This window comes from Tinamus guttatus, unplaced genomic scaffold (genome assembly GCF_059628265.1).
Source record: "Tinamus guttatus ecotype Peru unplaced genomic scaffold, ASM5962826v1 Tinamus_guttatus_pri_ptg000180l, whole genome shotgun sequence".
NCBI lineage: Eukaryota > Metazoa > Chordata > Aves > Tinamiformes > Tinamidae > Tinamus > Tinamus guttatus.
Window position 1 is genome coordinate 1,913,569 of NW_028288714.1, and position 22,750 is coordinate 1,936,318.

The window sequence follows — 22,750 nt, forward strand, 5'->3', positions numbered from 1 at the left end:
TCTTTCTTTCTAAACATTTGTAATGCCCGGGGCCTTTCTTAAATCACTCGAGCACGACAATTTCTTTCAGCCACATTAACTTTCTGTAACAAGTGTTACTGAACTTGTTCAAGTCTAATTTGCTTATGTTACGCCTTTTTACTTACCCACATGACTAAAGTACTTTCCTCTCCCCACAGTGACATTACCAAGCTCTTGGGCTACAGCAAAACATGCTAGGAATACAGATTATAGCTTTTATTTTTTGTGTTTGCGGGGTAGGAGCTGTTATTGCTGCTACTGCGTCAAATGAATGGAAAGTCACTAGCCGAGCATCATCTGTTATCACCGCAACCTGGGTCTTCCAGGGCCTCTGGATGAACTGTGCAGGCAACGCACTGGGCGCTTTTCACTGCAGACCTCACCTTACTCTCTTCAAAGTAGAAGGTAAGTGGGTGTAACTTAACTGAGACACATGGGGAGCTATGGGTATTGCAAGGCATGAGCCTGAGGCGTAGATTGTTTTAGTTTGTGCAGGAGATTATGATGAAAGCACTGTCATGAACATAATTAAAGGATAGTGTAGGCTGAATATCAGAAACAACTTCCCAAGCATGAGATGTATTCCAAGGAAAGACAGTAATCTCTGCTCTGTGGTTAGCAGTGTAAGATAAGTATACTGGCCAAGGTTCAGTAAATCCTCTATCGCTAGCAAAGCCTTTTTAGCAGAGAGATGGCTAACTGTCTAAGAGGTACCTTCCAGCTCGTATTTCCTTCTGAAAATAAGCACATTTCTGGCTGGATGGGGAGAGGAGAAAGGATGGCAAGAGCTGGGTCAGTCATCAGGTCTCTTTAGGATGTATGGAAATCAGATAGCAAAGTGAATACTGTCAGTGAATACTTCAAAAATGCTTACATGTTGGAAACTTAAGTACTTGTATATATTTTTGCTGTACCAGAGGCTAATATTTTATCTTTAAAATTTTAAGGTGTGCTTTTTCAGAATATCTGCTTTGATGGAAATAATTGTATTCGGAAGCTGTCTATCAAAGCATAGAAACAAATTGAGACTGCTTACCTTAAATCAGAAAAGAGTTTTTTCAGAGCTGGTGGCTAACTACAGGTCTGCTGTGGAAAGTGTATTCTGTTTTGCAGCTAAAGCAGTAAATGCAGAGGTTTGTTTTCTGTTTGCTGCTGAGCCTGGAGACGGTCGGCGAGGTTGTTTTCAGTGAGCTTGTGCGTAACAGTGCGGCTGGGATGCCAGGAGCGTTTGCTTCCCATGAGGGCAGAGGCCAACGGGCTGCCCTTCCCTGGACGTGGGCAGCATGAGAGCACGAGGGAGGCAGGACCCTGCAGGAGACAGCAGGTTAAGATATTGGTGTCACAGGGAATGAAAAGCCGGGCCCAGGCTAGAACCTGCTTTACAAAGTCTTTGTGAGACCAGCAAGAGGCGCGAAGGTGAAATGCCCCCAGCCAGACCTGAAGCAGGCCTGCGATGTGCAGCTGCGCGGTTGTTACCATGTTATAGGGACAGGGTCACGCACACGCAGGCACAACACGGACCCAGACACACGTGGGGAGACACGGGAACGTGGGGATGTTATAAGCCCAGCCCTCTCCTCACCGGCCCCCAGGTCACACTGCGTGCTGGGGCAGGCTGATCCACTCCTACGCTTTCGGGAGCAGGAGAAAGTTGAATTACTGTCTTAGTGGGGTGGGTATTTCTTTCATAATGGATGTGCGAAGCCTAAACACACTGCAGAACCTATCAGCTTCCCTGTCAGGGTGTTTATCCACTTTGACAAATAAAAAAGCAAGCTGTTTGCGTACATGCTGTTTTGATGACTCATGATCGTACTGTCAGTGTGCAGCTTGATTTTGAGCAGCGTCACAAGAACCTTACTGAATGTCCTCGGTATGAACAGAGGATTTTGAGACAAAATTCACAGAATCATGTCTATACACATTTGATCATGCTCTCCTCCAAGCCTTTGCAAATCACATCTGAGAGATCTGAATGCATAAAAATATTTTTGCTTTCTTAAAGAATGCTGTTCATCAAAAAAAAAAAAAACTAAGAGGCATAGAAACACAAACATACTCTTTAAAAGCTAATATCATCCCTTTGTAAATAACCATTTATGCATTCTTTTTCCTGAGATTTAAAGAAAAAACTAACTAACTCCCCTTCTCAGGTTTGTACAGTCAAATTTGTTCAAAGCAATGTGAAATACTTTAGTAACTACAAACTTGCATTTTTTATTATTATTATTTCTACAAAAGCTTTCAGAATAATCAGCTCTGATCAATTTGCTGCTTAGATTCTATTTTATTACTACTTTTACTGTTTACTGACAGACTGAATGAACGAAATACATATGTTAAGAGTATGTATATATTATTTAAATAATATACTTAAGCATCCCCGTAAGATTTTATTTTGTATGTTTAGAGTAACTTAGAAAAAAATTACAACAAATTAAAGGAATGCGCCCTTGTTAAAATGAGATGGTAGCAAGCTGCAAGCTGCTGACATTTAGAAAATCTAATTTTAAACTGTCATTGCAGGCACAAGCAACGGGTAGTGTTACATGTAGCATAAATTCAAAAAGAGTGAGGTGTTTGATTTTGGAAAACCTGCTAAACATAGGTTGGCACTAATCTGGAGGAAACAATAGTTCAGCAAGGAAGTGTTTTGCACTCTGTCCTACACTGTAAAACAGTAAAGCACTCATATTAAAGAAGTAATAAACTCACATCTATGCCTTTAGAGCTTAAATTTGTCATCATCATTACATACTGGCTGCAGGTTGGGATGGCAGAATAACTTTTCCTATTGCACATTCATGATTTTATGGAATCCCTCTTCAATTTGTTCCTCAGCCAAAGATAACTCTGTTATACTGGCTCCTCACCGCCTTCCTGCCTACCCATCCTCAGCTTTCCCCACAACAAGCATTAGCAGCCAACAGCATGATTGATTTGCTTGTTTATGTTTGTTTTGCACTGGTGGCAGCTTTCGAGGGGGGAACTCTTACATCATCAAGTTTAAAGATGTTTTTCCCCTATTTAAACCACATTAAGCAAAGCACGGACCTTGAAGGTCTATCTTTGAGCAGGGCTCCAGCGTGGTCGCTGGCTGTGTGTTTGTGCATACCAGGTCTCACCGTCGGCTGGAGGACTGGCTGTGCTGGCAGCAGGACAGCCAAGGCCATAGGAGCTCAGCCTGTACAACCCAGCACGCCTGCCACTCTTCAGGAGTCAGTGCTTTGCGAGCTCTACGTTAGCCTGGCCACACTATTAACCATATGGGACCATGTCCCTATATACATGTGCTTTCACATGCACGTGTGGAGCCACAGTGAAACTGGCCCCAGTGATGGAAACACTCAAGTGAAAGATACTGGTGGAGGGCAGAACTATGGCACGGTTAGTAGTAAGGGTGGTCATAGCTACAATCATCTAAGGCAATGTTTGTGGGATGAGGCAGGATGTTTTATTAAATAACTGATTGGGGGAAGAACAGACAACAAAGTCATTTATCAGGTCTGAGGCAAATACACAGCAAACATCAAGCTAAATATTATCTGGGAACACTTTCTCTTCAGTTACTGCATATACTCATGAGAAGCGCACATGGGCATAAATTCACACAATCAGTAAATGACAGAAATCAAAATTAACAGAGAGTTTTAACAAAACCACCACATCGCTGGCCTCTCAGACCTTATCAGTAAGAAAGACCCACAAAGTACCTTCCAAGGGTGAGCGCAGGGACTAAAGCCCTCAGCTCCACTGGAGTCAGGGCTGTCTTGTACTCCAGATCATGACTTTTTACGGCACCTACCCCAGAACTGGAAAGTAGCACCTCTTGCTAACTCCTCGGTGCTCCCCAGGCACTAGGTACCTCTCTTCTCCTTCCTCCTGCACTTATGACCCCAAAATCTGACAAGCCCCTTTGGATTTGATGAGAATTAGCTGTAGTTGTCTTAGCCACAGATTAGATATGTTACTTGTTTAAATATTCTCCTTGTGGTGGTGCCACTTTGCTCATGTAAGAAGCAGAACTCTGTATCTAGCAACCTGAATTTCTTTCATCCCTTTCTTATGACACTTTATTAGCCTATCAGGGCAGCATCTAGCCTTAGGCTTGATCAAATCATGGGCTCAAAGTTCAGCACATATAGTTTATGGAGCTCTGTTTCGTGGCTCCTACGATCTCCAGTTTTCCATGGTGTGCATTTAGGGAACTATACCACAAACTGGAAATGCTCTGCTTTGAGCCTCAGATCCTCTGCTGACCTTGTAGTTTTGCCACTGTCTTTCTTAGTGGAGCGAAGTGATGTGGTCATTGCTCTGCTGGTGGTAACTGCTGCAGAAAGGATGATGCATGTTCATTCAAGTCTTGCAGGCTGGTGGATCCAGACCTGCTGTTTCACAAAGTGGTCATCATGATACAGCTAAGCAGTGCAAGGGAACTGAAATAAGGCAGTTCCTAGGGCAGCTGCAACACTAAGAGCAGCTTTGCTCAAACGTTCGTGTTCAGCTGGGAAGGGCAAGTGCTGCAAAGCTTCGGGGTGATGCTGCAGCTTTTCCAGGATCCTGCGCGAGAGCAGGAAGAGTGTAACTTGGGCGTTGCACAAAAACCAGCACGGCAGCCCGACAGCCAACACTCACCCACAGCAGCCGTGTCAGACACGCTGAGGAGAGGGCTTGGTGCTAAATCTCACCTGGAGCTTTGTGTTCATGCCACATGTGGGGGGATTGCATGGGCTTTCCCATCCTCTCCCCATGGCTCCCCTTCGCTGAGGGCTGGCGCAGGCGAGCGGGGGAGCACCCAGCACCCCCTGCCCATCGCTGCCTCTCTCCAAGGTGCTGCAGGACCAACCCCGGAGCGCAGCCCTCTTTAGCCAAAGGGCAGCAAGGCCGTGGGGGCCACTACCGGGGAGGTTTTAGTTGGACTTGGTGGTCAGCTACAGAGGACTCTACTGTGAGATGCTCCAAACAGAGGGATGCAATCATGGAGGGCCTGGTTGAAGGTTAAGGAAAAGTACATCCTAGAGCTATTCTGGAGCAAGCAAATCATTCTAGGAAAAGTGCTAATGGAAGTTCATTTGTGTTCAAGCTTTTCTGCCTGGTGAGTACAATGTGCGTTTGCTGATTGAGAAAACACAAGTTCAAAACAGCACTGACAAAGTTTCTTCAAAAAAAATAGAGGGAGAGAGAGAAGAAAAATACACCAGGACCAATAGTGCAAATTTAGAAATAGTGACTAAGAGGTATTATGGCTTAATACCAAAGTGCTCTCCAATTCTCAGTAGGGAGAAGGGCCACAGTTTGGGTTGCCTGCATGTCAACGGCATGCATAATTCCAGCATGGAGAGTTCTGTGTGGTAGAGCAATAGCCTGTTTAGTCTTGGCAACAAAAGGTTCTCCAATATCACAGTCTGCCTTTTCATTGTAGCAAGCCTCTTTCCAAGCTTGTGCGCTCTATTTTAAGAGCAGATGGCAAGATCTGCTCTCTGCTCAAATGAGATATCCTGAAATACATGCTTGGTCTCTAGAGAAAGCTGGTAATGCATTAGAGGTCATGAGATGTTATGTCAATATAGAGCAGATGCCTTGTGGGATACATTATGCTTTGTATGTGGTTGCACACATGCACACACACACACACACACAGAGGAAGTGGAAGATGTGAATTAAACAGTTCAATCTAGGTAAGAATTAGCCTGAGGACAAAAAATGTGTCTTATTCAGCTGATTTTAAAGTAAGGGAAGGAACAGAAAACTGTAGAGCAGAGCCATTCAAGAAGCAGAGAGACATATTTGACCTGGTAGCTCCTGGCAGAATAGATGTGAACTGAAGAAGGGGGCTAACCACCAAGTACCCAAACTGTTTGGCCCTAAGGAGTTTTACTGGGAGCTCTGCAGCATATCCATTTCCCTGTGATAAGTTACAGAGTAACCCTCCAGAGCCCACAAGTCCCCTGAGAGGCAGGATGACTCCCTGAAAACTCCGTTTTTGGATCTCTAGGTTAGAGGTTCTGAAGTGGTTGAGAGGGAATCCTGCTGCTCCATCTTCTTTTCCTTCCTAGCTCTTTGTTTCCAAGATTTTAATCTATAGATTCCAAAAACTCATGCATCTAAATCACATTGAATCACCCTTTACTGCAGCTTGCTATAAAGACTTGTCGGGCCCTGGCCCATTAGTTGGAGTAGAATAGTCCAGGGCAGAGTAGGAAGAAGTGTGGCTACTAGGGAGGTTGGCAGCCACAAAGATAACCGAAGAGACTCCAAGAAATGGAGGGCTAGACTGCATGGGGCCAGCTGCAAACCCTAAACTGAGGGCATGCAAAGCTAGCCGCCAGTTTTGGAGGAAGAGCTGACCCAAAGAGTTGCAAAGGGCAGGCTCTGTGATTACTCTAATGTTTTCCAGGGAAACATAAGGCACTGCATAGCTGCCCTCCTTTTTAGCTCTTGTTTACACCCGGAAATTTGGCAGCATCCCTGCAATCCCCCCTTCTTCTTCTTCTTTTTCTTCTTCTTTTTTTTTTTTTTTTTGGTGCTATAAACCTTCTGCCTTCATGCCTTTGTGCATGGGCAGAGGTTGAGATGATGAACAACTTTTTTGCTTTTGTCCGACCTTAGGGAAGAGTTATTCTGCTCATGTTTCTCCTGACTTATCCCTACTCTCACAGATTTTGTGTAGAAGACAGTTGCCTGTGGACAGTCCTCATTTGCAGAAAGTCACTCATGAAGCCTGGAAGGTGCCAAGTGCTGCTCTTTGCTAGGATGGTTCTCATGCAGCTGGTGCAGGGATGAGAAGGCAAAGCTTGTTATTGGGGCATTAATAACAAAGCTCTTTCATCTTCTAATACTCACACTAGGATAGATTACTATCTGTGCTTTGCTTTTGGCTTTCTTTGATTACTCCTTCATAGCAGCAGAGAGTGTACTGCAAAATGAAAAGGACTCTGCAGTAGTTGGTATGCAGCCTGTCTTCAAATACCTCTGTTCAAACAGGTTTGTGCCCAGGTCTGCTTTGTGAGCACTCAGGTGGGTGCAGGGAGGTTTTGTGCAGCATGAACATACCCCTTATAATTAACAGTCACGTAACATCCAGAGCTTCATTCAAATTTACAGTTATTTTTAAAAGTCCCTGCAGCAGAAGGGGAGAAGAAACCTGGCAAAGGCAGACATGGTAGGTGAGTGGGAGAGAGAAGGAGGCTGAAGTTCGAACTATTATAACTGATGTTTTTGAAATGAATGTGACTGAGATTTAAGATTTAAAATTTCAGTTTTCTAGTACCTATGACATTTTGACGGAGCAGAGGAAAGGGCAGGAAGAAGGCTAAAGGCTAAGCAGCAAACAGCTTGGGAAGGGGCACAGCAGGGAATCTGCACAGGCAGTGGCCAGGAGTTTAGAAAAGGTAGAATATGTTATTAAATATATAATATATATATATTTATCCATCTCCTCTACTCACCTCTGGTGAGGCCACACCTGGAGTATTGAGTGCAGTTCTGGGCTTTCCAGTATAAGAGGGATGTGAAGCTTCTGTAGAGCCACGATGATGATTAAGGGACTGGAGCATCTATCATATGAGGAAGGACTAAGCAAGCTGGGCATGTTTAGTCTGGAGAAGAGAAGATTGAGAGGGGATCTTATCAATATGTATAAATACCTGCAGGGAGAATGTAGGGAGGATGGGGCCAGCCTCTTCTCAGTGGTGACCTGCAACAAGTCAAGGGGTAATGGGTACAAGTTGAAGCACAGGAAGTTCCATCTCCATATGAGGAAGAACTTATTTACTGTGAGGGTGACAGAGCCCTGGAACAGGCTGCCCAGAGAGGTGGTGGAGTCTTCTTCTGTGGACATCTTCCAAACCTGCCTGGATGCCACCCTGTGCCATGTGCTCTAGGTGTCCCTGCTGGAGCTGGACTAGATGATCTCTAGAGGTCCGTTCCAACCTTAACCATTCTGTGATTGTGTCATTCTGTGATATTTATAAACCTGTGTTGTGGACAGCACACGTTGCTGACTTGACAGGTAAAAGAAAGGTGCTGATAAGGGAGAGACAACATGTATGATATAGAAAATAGGGGTATTAAATCCCTCAATGTAGGTGTTATTCGACATCTAATGGTACTTACAAGGAGCTTTCCAAAGTCAAGTGAGATGCTAGATGGGCACAGACATTCTAATGGAGCTGTACACATGGGGTTTTTCTATGGAGCCAACACATCAAGTCCCGCAATTTCTGATTACCTGTACTGTTTGTCTCTGGAGTGGATGGTATTTTAGAGGCTGACTAAAGTATCCTCTTAGGTGTTTCACTAATTCAAATTAGGGTTAATCTTTGCAGTAGGACTGAGATGTCGCTGCAGGCTTTAGATTTCCACCATCTTTTTTGGGCGCTTATTGTTTGACTCAGTCCTGATGAGGGCCCTCTGCTCAAGGGAGGTCTGCAATTTGCTCAGTCTTTTCTCTCCAAAATGAGTAGCTTCTGCATGGGTCCCTCTCCACTGACCGACTTACTTTCTAACACAGGAGAGACAGACACATCAGCTTAGAAAAATGTGCCTACAATCTAGGTTTTGTTACATGCAGGGGCACTTCCTTTTACCACTGCACACCTTTCACTCTATAACCTCACATGTTCAGCATATAGAATCATAGAACCATTATGGTTGGAAAAGACATTCAAGATCATCAAGTAAGCCCATCACCACCCTGCCTGCTAAACTATGTCTCTAAGTGTTTCATCTACGTTTCTTGTTTACTGCCAGGGACAGTGGCTCCACCACTTCCCTGGACAGCCTGTTCTAATGCTTTACCACTCTTTCCATGCAGGAATTCTTCCTAACATCTACCCTGAACCTTCCCTGGTGCATCTTAAGGCCATTTCCTCTTGTCCTATTGATAGTTATTCGAGAGAAGAGATCGACCCCTGCTTTGCTACAACGTCCTTTCAGGTAGTTGTAGAGAACAATCAGGTCCCCCTTGAGCCTCCTCTTCTCCAGACTAAATAACCCCAGCTCCCTCAGACACTTTTCATAAGGTCTATGTTCCAGTCCCTTGACCAGCTTCATTGTCTTTCCTTGGACATGCTTCAGGACCTCAATGTCCTTCTTGTGGGGGGGGGGCCCAAAACTGAACACAGTATTCAAGATGCAGCCTCACAAGTGCTGAGTACAGGGGGACAATCCCTTCCCTGGTCCTTCTGGCTATTATTCCTACTTCCTACTGTTCCTGATACAGACCAGAATGCTGTTGGCCTTGTTGGGCACCTGGGCACGCTGCTGGCTCATGTTCAGCTGTCTGCCAACCAGTTCTCTCAGATCCTTTTCTGCCACACAGCTCTGCAGCTCCTCTGCCCCAAGCCTGCAGTGCTGCATGGGGTGGTTGTCACCGAAGCACAGGACCCAACACTTGGCCTTGCTGAACCTCATCCCTCTGTAGAGCCCTCTTACCAACCAGCAGATCAACTCTTCCTCCCAGCTTGGTGTTGTCTGTAAATTTGCTGACAGTGTATTCAATCCTCTCATGCAGATCATGGATAAAGATATTAAAGAGGACCAGCCCCAACACTGACCCCTGAGGAACAGCACTTGTCACAGGAGTAACATAATACAGCGGTAGCAACACAGCAACTCACAGATCTATTGACAAATGATTTTAGCAGTTGGGAGAGCAGCCAGGGAGATGGAGAGATAAAACAGAGGCCTAGAAGTCGGGCGGCTGAAAGGAGTCGCAAACTGCCTCTGTGATACGTGCATGGGTTTCTGTTGCCTGACAAGGGAAGGAGGCAGTTCTGGTGGCACTTCTATGTTTAAGTGAAAAAGCACCTATTCTTTCTGAAGCTATTCAAATTTTATTAATAGTTTTATTCTGTGATATCTTCCTGGACAGTATTGCTTCAGTTTTGCTTAAAAAAACCACATATGTTTAAGCAAAATTCAAACCAGAAAGCCATTCAAATATTTATTTGATTCAGTGTTAGTAATAAACTAGCACAGTCTTTCTGTTCTGTAGGATGCTTTTTGTTACAGAGAAATGGACCAAAAGGCATGAAACTGGGGCCAAAGGAAATAGAACAAGAGATATCAGAGTCATCTAATGGCTCAGAACAGGTTAATGGGGCTCAGAACAGGTAACTAACAACACGGAGCAGATATCCACTGGTATCTATTGCTAGTGTACAGACCCTCCAAAATGGCATTTAGCTAGCAGGGATTGCTCAAATACAAGGATGATGGCTACATGGGATGGATCCATAGAACAAAGAGGTCTTACATCTATTTCATGCCACAAAGGACTGACAGTGGATCAGCCAGTGTTCCGGACTGGAGCAAAAGACAGAAAGCCAGGGTCTTGTTCTGCTCCTATAGTAACTTTGTATGCTGGGATATACTATTTGAAAATCTAGAACTTAAGATTTAGGGCCTTAATTCAGCAAAGCAATATTGAAAGTTAGGCACACATGAAATCTCCTGACAGTCTTTTATTCACCTTTCACTTTACATAACTTGTAATGATGACTCAAACACTTGCCCTTTAAATTTTGAAAAGGTATCTGAAACAGTTAAAAAAGTAGAGGTGTTAAAGACTTCTAAAAACGGTGTCCAACACTCTACTGATATGATCATTTTACAGTTACGTTTCTTTTTACTCCGTTAACTTATCTAAGGAAAATGTAACTTAGTCTGGAGGTAATTAACCAACGTCTAGTAAAACATGTCTTCAGTATTAAATCTGCTTGAAGATGGAATTCATGATTTCAAATTCCACATCTTGAGATTTATGTGGTAAGACTCATGTGATACCATTGAATAGCTTACCACAGGCCGAGGCTTCCATGTGGTAGATTTTAATACTGTATACCATCAACTGGATATGTAACTAATCTTATTCTGTAAGACTGTTTTAGTTTAGACCCCCAAACTTCCCCTTTCAACTCCCCTTCCCCATTTTCCCAGAGGTTATTTACACAGATTCAGATAGTATTTTGAATGGGCACAACTACATAACCTGACAGTCAAAATAAGAAGCAAAACTAAAAATTTGGAGTTTCTCACAAATTTGATTTTTATAATAATACATACTGTTTTTTTTTCCTCTGAGGTCCATTCTACTAACCTCTATGCTTGTTGTTATTTTTATGTCCATGAGAGGTCAACTAAGATGTTAGTCTCTTCTTCTGCAGATACCACTTAAACATAAGACGTGTCCAAGGCTTATATTCTGTTACACAATATTCTTTTTCAGGGCACTGCATGCTGATTCATATTTCCAAAGGAAATGAGAACTCAAAAGTTCTAAATTTCCGTTGCAAATGGACATCTGCCAAAACATTCTTTTATTTGGAGACTGCCTTTTCCTTCTCCACCAATGAATCTATAAACAATAACATAGAATGTCACATAAAAGCCTTTCTATTGATATTTCATCCTGTAAACAGCAAAAACAGAAACTGAACTGCAGCCACCAAGAAACAGAGAAAGTGACTCTCTAACCATTTCTCAATGCATGTTTATTTGGGGTACTAGGAGAACGAGCCTCTCCAGAGATGTAGACAGCTTCTCACTTGCAGACCCACCATGAGCCCAAGCAGCAGCCTCTCTAGAAACCTAGCGTTCCACATTTTATCTTTGGAAGAAAAACAGCGTCTTAAAAATGTCATCCTTTGGTAGGTCATAAATTTGTGCCTCTATGTGCAGCAAAATTAGGTTCCCCTTCCAGCAGACCTGTTCTGCTTGTTTGTCGCAGGGCTAGGACCCAACAGACTTTTTGACCTTCGTGAATGCATCCAGCTTTAGACCAAGAACTCAGCAAAGGTGTCCCTGCAATCCAAAAGTCGAAACTTCTTCTGTTTTCCTGATGAATTGGTTATCATCTTACTGGCTACAAAATCTTCCTCCCCAGAGACAGGATTTGTTGAAATCCCAAGAGGATGCTACCTGGCCAAAGAAAGCACCAATCGAGAAGTCACCCAGCTTCATTCAGAGCTCTGGACCCAGACTTTAAAAATGAGAGCACTGGCCAGAGCGAGAGACAGCATCTTGGCAGAAAGCAGATAACTTGTTTTTGTTCCAGGCAGGGATTTGGGTTAATTCCTGCTGAGTCAGAAACACTCACTGCAGTCACAGATGGTTCGTGGCGGCCAGGGCTTCTCGCCCCACGTCCCAGAGGTTCAGAAAGTGCACGGAGCTGGCATCGCTCACCGAGCTGTGCGGGGAAGGTCACTGCTTGTAGCACTCCCAACATCAGTATCTTCTCAGCTGCACGGCCACCCAGCCCGTCCCCTGCCATTCCTGGAGACTGAGTCCTCTCTACTTTCTTCCTTAGCGCTCTTCTCCCAGGTGTCTCCAGCTGACACTGTCATGGGGCTCCTTTCTGGTTCTTGCAGACCCCTGGAGTCTGGCAGCATGGGCTGCAGAGGGATTTTCCTGTAACCTCTGCCTGGTGGAGGGTAAATAGAGAGCAGCCCCCTCATTTAGTTGTCTCAGATGGGTAGACCCTTCCAGGAAACCTTGTTCCAAGGAGCCAAACTGAGGTACCAGGTAGGATAGTCAGAGGCAGAGAAATAATCTACAGGGATTTGATAATAAAGGGGTTGTGTTTCACCAGCACCTGTCCAGGGGGAGGTTGTGCCGGCGTGCGAGCGGAGGGGCAGCTGCAAAGGGGCAGCGAGTGCCCCCTCTGCCTTCCCTCGCAGCCGCGGAGCAGGGTGCTGTCACACGGAGACGCGCTGCGTGCCTTACAGGAACGAGCACAAACATTTCCAGCCAAGGTACTCAATACAAATCTGTTTGCCAAGTAGCTTTGCAGCCTTCTTTGCTCAAAGGAGAAAACAAGTGGGGATGTTTTCCCTCCCTCACCCTTCCTGTCTGCAGATCCAGGCATCTCTGGTTCTGTAGTTCTCTATAAACAGAAGAAAGAGCTTTTGTGGAGCCTGTTGATAAGAGATACTCCACCACCTCACATCCCACTGACTTTTATTATTATTTTCATGTTTGTAACAATATGCTAATGTTGGATCGTTTCCTAAAGGTCACTTGCTATTTGTTTTGCAGTGCAAGGATTGCTCAGGTAGCTGCAGAGACTAATGGAAGGCCCAGGGCAGAGTAAGGCACAAAACGGCCAACTGGAAAGATTTGCACTTATTCAGCAAGATCTCGGTGTGCAAGCACCACTGCAGCCTGGCCCCAGTGGAAGCCCCAAGGGAGGAGCAAGGAATAACGTGCTCTCCTCTTTATGGGGAACAGTGTGCAAGGAGGCAAAGTGCTCGCAGACCAGCACGGTGACTGCAGCACAGAGCAGCTCAGGCACAACCTTGTCAGGTACGAAGGCTTTGACTTGGAAATCTGCCCTCCAGGAAGATGGACAATTTTGCCACCACTTTGCATGGTGCCACTGCTTTCCAGGAAGGACAAGGACAGGAAGCCTAAGTTCTCTTGGCAAAGGCTAAACATTCACACAGGAGGATCAGTTCCAAGATCTTTTAGCATTTTGATCAAAAGCGTGAGTAGGAATTCTTGTTGAGGGAAATCTGAGCATTTTAGCCAACTCTTCTTTGAAATTTCATCACCAAGGGCAGTTTCAAATGAAAGTCTGCATTCAACAACAGAATCCCATTTTGTGCCCGCTGGCTAATATAGATAGCATCACTGCAAGATGATTGCTGTTTATAATATTGAAGTGAAATGGTGTACGAAGAGGGAGAGAAATTGGGAAATGAAGAAATGTATTTCAGGTGTGTTGGACTTGTGAGTAGAAGAATTGATGAGGAAGATGTCTGTTTTCAAAAGAAAATCATTTCTATTATGTGTGAGTCATACAAAGTGATCTTTGGAGCCAGGGATTTTTTCACTGGCATAGCTTATTTTCTTCACTAAGAAAAAGAAATATTACCCTGTTGAGGTCTGAATTTCACTGGGTTACATCTGCTTTCACTTAATTTCACCAACAGCAATATTTTCTAAGTGGATCTGTTATTTTTTTTCCTTTTCTCTCAAAATCTTCATAGTCTTACTGTCTCCTTCATGCCCCCGACAGAGACAGGCTCATAAACTACCTCAGTCTTATGTCTGACCTAGTACAGTTGCTCATTACAACTGCTCATTTTGTGTAAAAAAATATAATATATCCTCTCATTTGCTTCAAAATATCTAAGTTCTATCTATCTGCTAAATAACTTACAGAAAAAACAATTTAAAAAATCCCATGGGATTCTGGTCAGCTATCTGTTCTGTGTAGTTGGTACAGGACTGATTAATTCAAAATCCAGGATCCTGTCAGTCAGGGATCCAACAGTGCATGGGATATAGACTGTAATTGCTGCAGAAAGTCTCTGTGTTGCAAAAAAAAAAAAAGCCAAACTTTATAAATATGTTTTATGCTTTATGTTTTTTAGGCACATATATAAATATGGGTCTTTATTCTGCTCGGCTGTAGTAAGGTCTTTGCTGCTGTGCTGTGTCCAGTTTAGGTATTGCACTTTAGGAAAGATGCAGAGCAATTGGGGAGAGTACAGGGAAGAACCCCTGGAATTCCCAACGATTTACAAAATTGACCAATGAAGAAGGACTTGGAGAGTTACAACTGTTTAGTCTAACAAAGAGTAAACTGAAGAGGGACATGAAAATAGCCTTCAAATACGTAAAAAGTGGATGCAGACAGGAAGAGAGTAATCAGTTTGCTATGCCAGGGGCAATACCACAGGAAACAGGGGGCTTTAGTTACCACAAAGTCTACAGTTTTAGTATTACAACTTAAAAGCAGCTGTCCTGCTTCATCTGTCTACGGGCAAACTAGATCTAGCCCTTAGTCTAATTTTGCTACTTTGTGGATTCCTGCATCAGTCCTACCTTATACTTTGCTGTCCGTTCTAGTTGCCAGAGGTAAAGTGTTCCCTGAAGTCCTTACTTCTTTTCTTTAACATCCAGGCCTCTTAAGTGAAAAACTGTAATTCAGAAAATACAGTTTATAAAGTATCCAAGGTCCACTTGATAGCAACCCTTGCCCTACAAAGAATTGTTAATATTATTAAACCCACGTGCACTTTCTTTATATACACTTCCTGCTTTTTGTTTGAATTAGGAGCTGGCTTCTTGCATTATGTTTGCAGAGCACATAGCTCTGTGTTATAGAATTGGCTTCCTCGTTTTGGCTTCCTACATCTTGCTACATATCTTCTTTACATTAAACAGCACTTGGACTGGAATCTGAACAGCAAACACCCGGTTGACAGCCAGCTCATGAATCAGTAAAGTGAGGCTGGTAGGAAGAGGTGATGCTCTGTAGAAGCTTAAGGTCCTTCTATAACATCAGGGATTTGCCATGAGACTGTAAGCATATGCACGGAACAACGACTTCACCAATTAATAATCTTTAATGATGTAGCTTTCATATTTCTCCCTTCCTCCTACACAGGAAATGTAGCACTTCACCAAACGCTTGGTACTGGGCGCAAGTAAGGAGCTCAAATTGCTGCACTGGCTCTTACACGTAGGGCTGTGATTTATCCCAGAGTAAAATGCTGTGTGTGGGGTAGGCAGCTCAGCTCTCCTTCTAGTCTACAGGCACTTCTAAGGCACGATCCATCTCATCCCAGGGTGACACCAACAACAGGGCAGAGAGGCAGTACAGAAGAGCCAAAAAAGTGTGATGATTAGCTAAGGTACAGACAGATGGGGATGCTACTGAACCTAATCTTACCCTTACTCAAATCTGATGCAATTTAAACCCATGACTCAATCCAAACCAGAGTACACCTGGAGAGCAATCTACTCCTCTACTTCCCCAGTAACTTTCCCAACTTCCACACTTCCTTTCCCCAAATCAGACTGTACCCAAAGGAAAGAACACCTTCACCTGAAGCTTCCACAAGTGCAGGGCACTGCAGCCCATGGAAGCCTCCCCATGGACTGAGCAACCCCCTTCTCCACCCTGTGCCATTCAGTTCTCATTGAACACAGGACTCAAGCTATATGTGATAACGCAAAGTCCTGTAATCGCCTCTTTCTCCAACTAGGATGCCGCAGTGGAATCCGTGTTCTTCTTTAACAATAGTAGGATGAAGGGAATGACCCTGGAAAACAGCGCTCTGACAGCCACTCTCTGGCAGCCTGCGTCTCACTCACGCAAGACAGAATACCAGCTATTCCAAAAAATAAACTCGACATTTATTATTTTTGGCAGGATATCTCTGGCTTAAATCGAATAAATTAGTCATCAGATAAATTGGTCATGTCGGCTATGAGAGTGATACCAAAATAAACGAAATTTTTTAGTGAAATCCATTAAACAAAAGGATCAGCAAATATTATTTTAAATTCCCCTGTGTAACCAATGCCTAATTAAGCTTCCAACATGAATGCAATTGTACTGTTCCAGAGTATGTGATGATGAAAATGGCATCTTTGAAAGTAAATGGGGATCTCCGCATGTGATTAAAAGTAATTTTGGAATTTCTGGTTCCAAGTACCCAATGGCAAAATCTGAGAAATTCAAAGTCTAATTTGTAAATTACTCTAGTTTTGATGCCAGGGAATTTCCGTAGTATTTGATGGGGTTACGCTAGACTGTGTCTGAACCAGGCCTTCAGAACTTAGTCCTATTAAGAATGCATTGTGAAATATCTTTAAGAGAAAATTTTAGGATGTGTTTACAGAAATGACATTTGGTAGCAATTCTTTTATTATTATTTTGAGGGCATAATACCAGCAATCAGGCTCACTTGATGAGCTTATCCCAAGTATGTTGCCTAAACAACTTGAAGTCTTTTTAAATTTTGTCCCAAAATATAGAAAAAAAATATTATTACCTTTAAAATTATTCCAGTTATCATTATGTTTATCTCATATTTGTTTGTTTGTTTAAAAAATCTATTATCCATCTCTCACTCTTGCTTTCTCTTACCCAATCCCACTCCTTGGGATGCTTGTTAAACTCTCTGGCAAAGGACCCAAGTTCTGGGTTATTAAAAAAAGATCCACCAGCTGCAACAGTGTGACCAAGCTGCGTTCTGTGAGAGGAAAGAAGCATTTCTTTTAAGTAGGGTGAGGAAGTCAAAAATGATGAGAGGAAACTTCTCATACCTATCATTTGCTTCTTAATAGCAGCTGTTTCAGGCCAAAATACTACATTTTGAGTGCATGAAGTCATAGAAGTCAGTGACCGGGCCAACCGGTCTTGTGCACAGGGATGCAGTTGTCACTGGCTTCCGTTGCCAGAGCTGCCAAAATCAAACAGCTACAGGACTTGGGGGATCAAACACCGAGCGCCCTGGCCCAGGACCAGCCAGCACTTCCCCTCCATATCACAGACAGCACACTGAGTGCAACGGCAGAATGGCCCAAAAAGACTTCAGTTTAGCAAAAATCGTGCCAGCCATCGCTTAACTTCACCTTGGATGGGCACATGTGAAAGCAGGGAGGTGTTTCTGCCTTTTAGTCCATACTACCATTAGCGTAGATCGTAGAATGGGTTTCAGAGAGTCAGGACTGAGAGACCTCCGAGAGAGGTGATTTTCCCCTCTTTTACACTACTAAGTGTTTGTTTCCTTGAGATACCTCTCCTAAAAAATGAAAACCTTAATCATTTACCAAGTCCTTCAGGAGGTCACATCTTAAAAATGATAGCTTTTTCCACATTTATTCACCAATGCTGAATTCAGTGGATGCACACAGAAAGGATATGTCATCTCCTCTGTGCATATGCATCAAATTCCACTGAATAAAGTCTACAGAACAAGGTTCATATACATTTATATCCTCAAAGTAACTTGATAAGTTTCCCTATGGAAAAATAGAGGCCTTGTTGAGATCAAATTAGCAATCATCTGGCCAAGAAGAGAACTAAAGTTTAACTTACATTACTGCCTTTTTACAGTAGCTTGTATATTGTTCAATTCCATATCTCTGTTTTAATCCCAGCAATAATGTTGCATGCTTTCTTTTGAAGGATTAGATTGAAGTCAATCTTGTAGTTTTATAGCGAGAGCGGTGCTGCTTTCATTATTACCAGAAACCATAAAGATTTTAGAATTGACAAGAAGCAGAGGGCAAATAGTTCTCCACTGAACGCTTAGGGAGGTTGTGTCTTTGCCTGGACTTCATGAGGTATTTTCACTGCTCTGCTGATGATCAGCTGTATTCACATACTTTGGGGATTATATCTCTCTCATGCAGTACTCCACAGAGGAACCAAAACACAGGCATTGTGCTCAGTTTGCATTTATCAGAAACTACTGAAACCAGAAAAGATGTTTATTATAAATTATTATTTTTGGCTTCTGGGGGGATATTTTGTAATAGGTGCTGTGCACACACAGAACAAACAGGGCAGGCTCCTTCCCAAACAGTTTACAGTCTAGGTAGTAAGCTTCAAAAGAAGTGGGGAGGTTTATCTCAAAAAGGAGGAAGAAGAGGGAGGTGGAAGAGGATCGAGTTTGTTTGATCATGTTGCTTTAAGAAAAAAGAAAGGAAAATAATTCTTTAGTATTGGTGGGGTTGGTAGGCTCCTTGTTAAGCTGTTCCTGCAACATGCTGGCACTTCCTCCATCAGGCACCGCTGCGCACCCCAGACTCCCATTTCCTCCTAAAACCTTCTCGGCAACCACAGCGCACAGGGTCTCCTTTTGAGATGTTTGATAGTTTGTATGTAGCTCTGCTGTGTGCTCAAGAGGAGGATGGAAACCTCCAGTCAGAGCACACCCAGAACTAAGATGTGACCCTGAATCGTTAGTGGCGACGCATCCGCCAGACAGGAAACGGTGCCTACAACAGCGGCAACCGAGATGTCACCGCCTGCTCGGCGGGGTCCCCCGGGCCTTCGAGGGGCACTTGCCTGCGGCCAGCCTGCAAACGGCAGGGCTTTGCGCGTGAGAAAGAAGCTAGCCCTTCCTTACGCTGCCTTTTGCCCAAAGCCTTGGGGCATCCTAATACAGAAAATAGTCTGTATGGTGAAAGATTGTTTGTTTGTTTGCTTTTCAGGTGTTTGACCAACTTTTGAGCTAGAAAACAAGATTGTGACAAAGGGACTAATTATGAAAGAGAGAAAATCCCAGGTCTTACCCACAGCACTCTGAAACCCCATGGGCACTTCCCAAATCATTTAGTGATATCAGAGTTATCAACAGCACCAGAGTACTTCTCTGGTGTCAGTTTAGGAAAGATTCAAATGATACCGCCACACATCATCTCAGACAAGCCACAACTTTAAATTATTTTATCCATTCTCTAAGGAAGAAATGATTTAAACACATAAAAGTTTCAGTGGTGTAATTCCTGTATTTTTCACACAGATAGATTTTTTCTCAAGTTTTTTTGTGGATTAAAATAATCCAAGTTTCCTGAGAAGAAGGCAGCAACATAGCACAGACTTCCTGGGAGAAAGGTGTCTAACTTTTGTGCTCCTTGAACTATGCATCTGATGCTCAGAAGACTGTATGTGGGAAACAATTTTATAATTACATAAAGATTGTGTGATCACACAGATTCCCCGTAACTAGCACAGATGCAGAAAGACTTGGTGCTGGAGATTCACCATGCTGTACCAGAAGCCCTCCAAAATGATCAAGGAGGCTGTCTGCTGATACCACCCAGAAAGAGATTAAGATAGCACTCCTCTTCTGTAATGTGCTGCTAATTACATAATATGAAATCTTTATCCCATAAAAAGATTAAGATTTTCCCCCCTAGTACACTTTGTACTTCATATATCTTACATTGTACTCTTGTTGGTTTAAGTATTTGGAGGAATTAATTTACAAACTCTGGAAAGGGGCTTTGAAATATGCACCAGTCTGGTCCTAATCTTCTGAGCAACAATTCATGTAGGACATATATCTGAGCTTCTGTCTTAAGAATAAATAGACCATTTCTTTAACTCTTTGTCTTGCTTTTGTGCTAATAATCCACTAGCTATTGTCCCTTAATATATGTATTATGGAAGCTGTTGATATGGCCAGTGTCACATGAAACTAGGGTCCGGGAAACAACCATCAGGGGAAGAACTTTATGTACATGCATCAACAATTGCCTTTTGTGTCAGGGATAAAAATTCTGCAGTTCTCAGAATTTGATTCTTTAATCTCTTTGTTCAAATATGTTGTGCCCTCACTTAAATTGCCTTATGCGTTTTTCTGTTTACCTCCGCTTTAGGTAAATCTCAAATATATGATGAAAAAGTAATGAAAATATGCTTAGAATTAATAACTCTGGGTCATTTTTATTGAGTAGTCCAGATAGAAAGGCTGGAAAACCTTCAGATATTTAATAAATTATTCATAAAGAAGAGTTAGATAATTCTACTTACAGACAATGGCAACTGCTGTTCCTTATGCTCTTCTTTCTAAAAGAAAGTAAAAAGTCTATCTTCCTGGTTTGCCCACCAAGTATAGAAAGATTGTAATGATCGCAGCTAGGATTTATTACTCAAATCCAAAGTATGGTACTTTCCTCACCTAAAGACAAAAAAGACAGCAAAAGTGTCACATTATCCAGGCACAACTGTTTTTTTCTGCCCTCATTTCCTCTCATTCTTGATGCTGACTTTATCACATCAAATTCCCTCAGAAAAAGATGAGGTTTTATGGTGGATAATCCTTTTCGTCCTTGGAATGTGCAACAAAGTGAAACTTCTCTTTTGTTCTCATTTATAGCATATATATTTTTTGCTATAAATTTAAGTCGTATTTCTCTCAATAGAGATTCAAAAGTTCATTGGTAAAAAAATGAGAACAAGTCAACCAGAAGTTTAATGCCATTATGACTAAGAGCTGTAAGACTATACAAATCCCACATGGCTCCACAATACACAAAACATTATCAAACATTGTTTATATGTTTAATTTGAAACCCATCTTGCATAACCCTTGAATGTTAGCATGCAATATTATAGTCTAAGATTACACCCAACACTTGTTAATCTGCTTATAGCTTCCCTAAGTGAAAGGGCATACAGCAAGACCAACCCAATAGAGCTTTCTTTATGTAATTCTGGGGCATGACATATCAATAAAAAGAGAGCTAGTAAATTGTACTTATTTTCATAAGGTTGAGAATGCTAGAAGAGAGTGACCTTACTGCACTGTGGTACATATCAGCTAGGACAGGGTTCTCATTCAGGAAGGATAGGGGCCTTCATGGATCTTGGAAAAAAATCTAAAAATAATCTCACAGATAATGTAACAGAATTAGGAATACTTTTATATGCACATAGTTTCAATAGCTTTTGTAGATCTGCCAGTATCAGCAGAGTTCCTATTTGCTAGCTATGTTAACAACACACTGAGCGCTAGCACATTCAGGGCAGATCCCTGCAAATCCCTGCTGAGAACATCCCTGATGGAAAGCCATTCATAGATATTCAGTGGGTGTTTTGGACCTTTGCTTTAGGATGATTTCATCAAATTCATATTGCTATTATTATTGAGTTTAACAGGTCAAAAGTCGCAAAAAATTAGAGGTATACAGTGCAACTACCATGTCCATAAAGCCTTCTTCTCCATCAGGAAAGAAAATGGATTGATTCAGCATGACTAATCTGTACTGGCTCTTCACCCAGCTCTTTAGCGTCTTACAGGTGTTTACAGAGAGTTTATTTGACTACCTGTTTCAAACAATTTTCAGCAATTGCAGTTAAGATGGGGAACCTACAATTTCCTGTTGTTCTTTTTAAGGTTTGGCACTGTTCACTGTTTTCCAGGCTTCTGTCACTTTACCAATCCTCAATGGGCTTTTGAAAGCTCTGCCTTTACCATTAAATAATAAGTAAAAATTACATAAGTAAAACAGGTCAGACTGCTGTGTAGGACTTCCTAGGGCACACTCCACATTTGTCTTGGTAGAGCTCTACTTGGTAGAGCCCAAACTGAGCGATAAACTTGTAAAATTGGTGGTTAGAGGTCTAATGATGGAGCTCCACACTCATCATCTCATTCCAGGCTTTATACAGGACATCTCTCTTCACCCCATAAAACAACAGCAGTCTGCCAGCAGGGTGGCACACTTTGCTGGCTGAATGCCCACGGAGAAATTAATGCCTTGCCAATGTGTCACATACAGGGGACACAGCAAAGGCAGTGTCCCATAAAGTCCCATAAAATCACCACCCCTTCTGATCTTGAAAGAAATCTTCTATCTTTAAAACTATTGCTTATACAAAAAGGATGTTTCAGAAGGTAATATTATGTCACCAATATGTAGTACTTAAATGTACCATTCTCGATAAGAGGAAAAGTTTGGGGCATAAATCTAAATCTAGATATTTTTAGACAAGATTGTTACCTAACACTTCATATGATAGCAGGCAGAAATCAGGAAGCTTTAGGTCACAGATTTCCTTCAAATTATGCCCTGTTATGTGGGACAGGAGGGCAACTCTCTCCAACCTTGTTGAGTACCCATCACATAGTGCACTCAAAAATATTCTCTTGTGGCTCTTTGTCACCCCAAGTCCTGCTCTCAGAGGCATTTGTGAAGGTTAAAGGAAAAGTCCTTTGAAGGCTGAAGCAAGGTTTGCTTACACCAACAGATTAAGATAACTTAGCCCCAACTTCCTTTGCTATGTGAGAGCTTTTGTTCTAGAATAATGCAAAGGGTATTCAAATTTGAATTAAAACTAAACAGGGCCAAAGAAAACAAGCAAAGTCACTTTCGGCTTAGTTTATCAGGGTATCGCACTTTGTTTTTGCAATATTTTGCTTCCTTTTATGCGGATTCTTTGGATCTGCTTCCCTCTAAAGGCCATTTAATGAAT

The 22,750-nt window shown here is 42.6% G+C and overlaps 1 protein-coding gene across 1 annotated transcript in view; it reads left to right on the top strand.

The window, feature by feature from the left end:
- The first annotated feature begins 241 nt into the window (after positions 1-241).
- Positions 242-22,750, top strand: part of CLDN10 (claudin 10) — a 58,366-nt gene continuing 35,857 nt past the window's right edge. Inside the window, exon 1 of the mRNA XM_010219631.2 lies at positions 242-426. Within this exon, the coding sequence (XP_010217933.2) occupies positions 357-426 (70 nt within the window). The 5' untranslated portion in view covers positions 242-356. The remainder of the gene's footprint in view (positions 427-22,750) is intronic.